This window comes from Melospiza georgiana, chromosome 1, assembly GCF_028018845.1.
Source record: "Melospiza georgiana isolate bMelGeo1 chromosome 1, bMelGeo1.pri, whole genome shotgun sequence".
NCBI classification, from domain to species: Eukaryota; Metazoa; Chordata; class Aves; order Passeriformes; family Passerellidae; genus Melospiza; species Melospiza georgiana.
Genome location: NC_080430.1, coordinates 102,550,212 through 102,556,211, shown reverse-complemented (window position 1 = coordinate 102,556,211; position 6,000 = coordinate 102,550,212). Strand labels below are relative to the sequence as shown.

Here is a 6,000-nt window from a genome sequence, read left to right as displayed (position 1 = left end):
CAGCCCCAGAACAGCTTTTCCTTGCCTTTAAGATCCTTGCCTTACCAAAACTCTTACAGATTCATTTAGCTGGAGTCCCTTCAATTACCACACAGTTATATTTTCAAGGCAACTGCATTTACTATAATTGTTTTGGTTTGATGACAAACACTCATTTCTTGGTTAAAACTTGGAACATTGTATAAATCCCAAAAAGTCATATCCTGTCGATAAATATTGTTAAATCAAAATTATTATAGAACTAGGGAAAGAATACAATTTATTTTCATATGAATTTTCAAGAAATGCATATCTTGCACTTCTTTTCAATAAACAGTAAAGACACATCTTCTTAGGAATAATATTTATAGATTTTCTTACGTGACTTGTATTACTCTTTGGAGTAAATAAAGCCATCTCATGGACCTACCCAGCTCCTGCATATGACTGGATACCTTCTCTAATTAGTTATTTCTTCCTTAGAACTATACACGGAGAGCACAAATATAAAAGAAACAGTTTATAGTAGTTGACTAGAAGTTCATATCCAAAGGTATTTATTTATTAATCATCCCCACAATTTAAAAAAAAATGTGGATGGACTGGAGAAGGTCCCAAGAAAGGCCAAAAAGATAATCCAAAGGCTGCAGAACCTACCCTGTGGGCAGATTGGGAGTTAGATCTTTTCTCTATGGAGAAGGCTCAGGAGTGACCTTCTCTTCTCCTTGGAAAATAGAATGCTCAAGTGAAACCTCATCACAGTATCCCTGTATTTAAAGGGTGGTCACAAAGACAAGAGAGACATTTGTAGCCACAAGAAGCTATGGGGAGAAGACAAGAGGCCATGAGTGCAAGTTGCACCGGGAAATGTTTTATTTCAATGCAAGAAATAATTTTTTACAGTGGGAGCAACCATTTACTAGAACAACCTTGCCAGGGGCATGGTAGAGTCTCCACTGCTGGAGGTTTTTCAAGATGCAGCTAGACAGCGTACAAGGTGATCCCATCTAGGCTGCCTTTCCCATGAAAGGTCAGACCAAAAGAAATTCTGAGGATCCCTTCTCCAGAGAACAGTCCTGGGCTGTTCTATGATCCTATGATTCTAATTTCACTTAACACAATGACACTTGCGGCTAATTAGTGCTACTGAAAAACTGAGCCTGTCATTAAGTCCTGGTTTGGATGACTAACCTTTGAAAATTCCATGAAAGATTCTTCAAAGAGTATTCAGATCAGAAAACTGCACCATACTGACTTTTTCCCTTTAAATTCTTGAAAATCTCAGTCCATGGTAATCCGGAAGTAGTGATGATCACTATTCCTCTGGGGAAGAGAGAAGACAGGCTGCTTATTGTTCTTTATTAGAAGTTCTAAGAAGAGAATTATGGAAGCCTCTCAAGACACAGTGTGCTCTCGTAGGTCACTGAAGGATCTTTCAGTATACATACTTTATGTGCCACTTCATAAGGCAGAGCATTTATTTCAGTGTTTGGCAGAGTGGTCAGCTTTTTTAAGGATCCTAACTATACATAGTTGTTATTACACGGGCTGCTATTTCAAAATTACTTACAAAGCATGGGATTTTATAGTGCCTTTTTTTTTTTCTGCCAGGTCTCTTTTCTGATTGTGAATATATCATTCACCTTCCCTGTTACTCACTCACTGGGCACACACTGTACATGCCCAGAAGCATTTTAGCAAGAGAAATTTTACCTGATCTGAACTCATTTGGCCAGGTTATGGCACTTCTGCCATTTGGAAAGAAGTTCATGGTTCTGCAAATGCTGTTGTATGCATTGAGCTCTAAGGATCACCTTCACAAAACTAAGTATGTCCATCAACATTTGGACCCCAAATATTAAATCCCTAACTTTTGCCATTACTTGGCTTTTGCTTGTTGTTGGGTTTTTCTCATGGTTTTATTTTATCATTTGATGAGTAGCAAATTCTCTGATGTGATCCAATTACACCAGAAAGTATACAGCTACTAATCCCAGGATCCCAGCTAGCCAGTCCGTTTAGATTCCTCTTGTCCAAATTCCTGTTTGTTTTCAGCCAAAAGCTGAAATCTTTCACTCCCAACCTAAGAAATATTGTATCCTTATGGTCCATGAAGATTTTGAGCCAAGGCAGAGAAACTCTGCAAAAATGGTGAAACATCCTCTGCTGTGATGTAACTGCTTACATGTTTTGCAAGATGATTGCAACCAGGACACTACAGGGTCAGGTATTAAAACAGATAATAGAAGCAAAAGCTATGGGGTGGTTTCTTGGAGCCACAGCATCAGCCAAAGCTCAGTTGGTGAGCATTTTGAAGGGTATAAGAGAACAACATCTTGAAGAGTGTGCTGGATCCTCCTAATATTTTCAGAGTTGATACTTTCAGTTAAAAGGAATCTATTTATTTTATGCCTGTGTAGGGTGTTGGGGATTTTTTTCCAGTGAATGTTAACACACAACTCACTGCTTTGTAAATACATATTTTATAGGATATTTGTCAAACCGTTTGACACAAATAGATCTGTCACAAAACCAATTCTGTTTCCCATATCCAGGAACTAAAAACTGCATCCAATTTGCTTTAATTCATTAATTGTAAAGAAGTCTGAGAATTTTACCTCCCTCCATTTCTTCATACCACATTATATAAATAGTGACATCTATTAACAGAGTATTGGACACTGCAAAAAAATAGGAGACAAAATCAGTGACATAATACAACAGGTCATTGCAGAAGCCAAAGAGATGCAGCATGAAGAAAGATGTTCATGAACACATCAAGGTTACTGAAGTTTGAGTCTCTAAATTATTCTAAGGTACATGTCAGTCGTAATAGTGAACACGACATGACCTTTGCTTTAAGATTCAGAGACCCACTTTGATCCACTAGCCACGTGTTCCTGAAAAAGGACTGCTGAGATTATGAAGAACGCGGAGATGCATGAGGCAGAAGGAGAGCCCATTTGAGACACATTCCAAGTAACTTGAATTTTTCCAGGTCTTCCCTTGAGAAGGGCTGCCACCGCTTTGGAACTGGGTTTCTAGCACCAGCCTTTCCTCCACAACCCACAGCAGCACGCTGCTGGAGTACTACTGCTGCCAACACTGACTGAGACAACCAGCAAACCCCAACATTGCCTATTATTTTCTCCTACAGTCGCACCCAAAGCCTTCCTCCCACGGCATCCTTAGTCAGCGCGTGGGCGCGGAGCCGCATGTGTGTGTGTGCACAGGGCTCAGAACCGCGTTGTGGCTGTGAGGAGGATGCCAGGCTGCCGGGGGCTGCCTCGGCCTCTCCGGGGCCGCTGTCACCGTGCGGGGTCCCCCTCAGTGAGAGGCCTCCGCCTCGGCCTCGGCATCCCGGGGGAGACAGTGCCTGTCAGGGGCATAGCCCTGCAGGGGTAGGGCTGCGTGCAGCTCTCGGGGCTGGCACGGCGGCCCTTCCAGGCAGGGAGGAAACAAGGAGTGCAGGAGGAAGCAAGGAGGGCGGGTGGCGTGAGGGGGCGAGGGTCTCCGGGCAGGGCGCGGAGCGGGAGTTCCGGAGACCCCGGCCCCGTCGGGCGGGCCGGGCGGGGGGCGGGGGGCTGCGCTCCGTGTGCGCCTGTGTGCCGGCGCGGCGCCCCCGCCCTTCCCCCGGCGGCGCTGCGCGGTGGGCTGGCGCTGGGGTATTTACGGTAACGTGGACCCGGCGGTGGCAGCTCGGTCGGTGTCAGGTGATCGGCGCCGAGGAACCGCCGCCACAGCCCGGGAGGAAGATGCAAGATGGCCCAGCGGGGCCGTGAGGGGCTCCGCGGCGCCCCTTCCCCGCCCGCCGCCGCCGCCTGCCCGGCCGGCGGGAAGCGCTGAGGCCAGCGCCGCCCGCCACAGCCCGTCCCCGGCGGGGGCACCGAGCCATGGGGCTCTGCTACAGCCTGCGCCCGCGGCTCTTCGGCGACGCCGGCGGCGGCGGCTCCATCTCCAGCGCCGGCGCCGCCTCGGAGCCCGAAGCGCCGGCGGAGCCTCACGCCGCCCCGCAGCCGCAGCCTCTCGGCGTCCCGCTCCGGCCCGGCGGTAAGCCCGGCGGGGAGACGGACGGGCCGCCGCTGCTGCTGCAGAACGGCGGCGGCGGCAATGGGGCGGCCCCCGAGCGGCAGCCGGCGCTGCCCAAGGCCGGCGGCCCCGGCCTTGGCGGCGGGGGGAAGGCGGCGCGGCAGCAGGCGCTGCACCAGCCACCGGCGCTCCAGCGGACCTGGGAGAAGCTGCGCCTGGAGGAGCGGGAGGCGGAGAAGGAGGCGAGGAAAGTCAGTAAGAGCATCGACCGGGCGCTCAAGGAGCAGAAGCGGGAGTACAAGCAGACGCACCGCCTGCTGCTGCTCGGTACGTGTGTGTGTGTGTGTGTGTGTGTGTGTGTATGTCTGTCTGTCTGTGCGGGGGTGTGCCGGGGCGGGCAGGTGCCCCGCGGGACTCCCCGGCAGCGCCCCCTCCCCGGCTTCCCCTGTTTTCCTTGGGCACCCTCCATCCCTCCTTTGTCTCCCCGCTGCCCCCCCGGCCCTGCCCTGCCCTCCCGCCCCCCGGCCGTGCCCGTGCCCGGCTCTCCCCCAGACAGGTTTACACCTTCTTTTCCCTTCCTCCTCCCCGCGGTCTCTCCTCCCCGCTTCTGGCCCTGGCAGCGGTTTTGCAATGGAGAACACGATCGGCGCTCGTCGGGCGAGGGCGAGCGGCTCCACCCAGGCGGGCGGGCGGGAGCGATGCGGATGGGGGAGCAGCGGGGTCTGCCCGGCCGGAGGAGCCGGACCCGGGCCGGGGCTGCCCCATGGCCCGCGGCAGGAACTTCGCTCGGCGCCCTCGCAACGCGGAAACGTTAACGGAATAAAATAAAAATAATGACAGGTTTTTTTAAGCACGGTAGAAAGGAGGAAAAATGGCCATGCGTGCATGAGGTGTGTGTAGCCTGTGGATGGTCCTCCTGTGCCGCGTGTAAGCAGGGATGGTTTAATGAGGAGCGGCTTGAGGCTCCTAAATGAGAGGAGTGGTGATGAGCAATAGGCTCCTTATTTAAAGAAGCAGTGAGCGGAGTAAGGGGAAATAAGAGGGTGTAGATATGTACATTTCTCAGACATCGCTTCTACTACAAGATGTGTTCTTCAGCTGCAGGCTCAGATTTTTTAGGGACGATTTGCCAGCTTTTGTCCCCTCTTCTCTGAGGTGCTACGTGCGGTCTGCTGTTGCCACTGCTCTTTCTAAGCATTAGTTAATAGTCCTCTCCGGAGGATTTGTACCAGCTGATACATTTACAGTATGAAAACCACAGGGGTATCTAATACAAGCATCTCATTTCCTGCAGGAAACAGAACAGTCATACTGCAGGGCTTTTTTTTTATGGTCTGAGCAGAGGGCTTATTTGGCCTCTTAGCTGTGCTCATAAATATCTGTTTTCTGTTAGCATGAAAATACTGATTTGCTTTTGCATTAGCTTCTTTGCCTGTTCTCGTAAAGTTGCATGGCACAGAGTTTTGGTGCTTATCTAAGTGCATTCCAGATTTGGGGTAGTCTTTACATCCTTCTTTATAAAAACTCTATTTCTGTTTTACTGGATTCCTTCATTCCTCTTGGTGTGTAAGGGGAGGAGAAAATATGAAATACAGCAGTGGACAAAAGGTATGCCAGAACTGTAGTGCTCGGTTTCCAAAAAACAAATAATGAGCTTTATTATTGCCCATAAAATACCAGCCTGTAGCATACTAGTGCAGCTGGTAGAAAGGAAGGAGGAAGAAGACGTAAATTGTGCTGTATAGAATTATTATTAGTAGTAGTTGTAGTGGTAAAATGTTTCTTCTGATTCTTGAACTGTTGCAGTAATTAACTCTTTGATACACCTGTTTTAATGAAATATTGAAAATGTTAATTTTTTTTTTCTTCCTGAAGCGTCTGTACATGTGTTTTGGCTAGTATGTCTGCAAGAAGGCAGAGATCCCGTTTGGTGGCCTTCCTCTGGAGAGCATTGTCATTGAACAAAAGAATTCTAACAAGTAGATACTGTGT

General features: G+C 49.2%; 1 protein-coding gene across 1 annotated transcript in view; it reads left to right on the top strand.

The window, feature by feature from the left end:
* Nucleotides 1-3,872: 3,872 nt before the first annotated feature.
* GNAL (G protein subunit alpha L) overlaps nucleotides 3,873-6,000 on the top strand; it is a 177,672-nt gene continuing 175,544 nt past the window's right edge. The window contains exon 1 of the mRNA XM_058033688.1: nucleotides 3,873-4,335. Within this exon, the coding sequence (XP_057889671.1) occupies nucleotides 3,873-4,335 (463 nt within the window). The remainder of the gene's footprint in view (nucleotides 4,336-6,000) is intronic.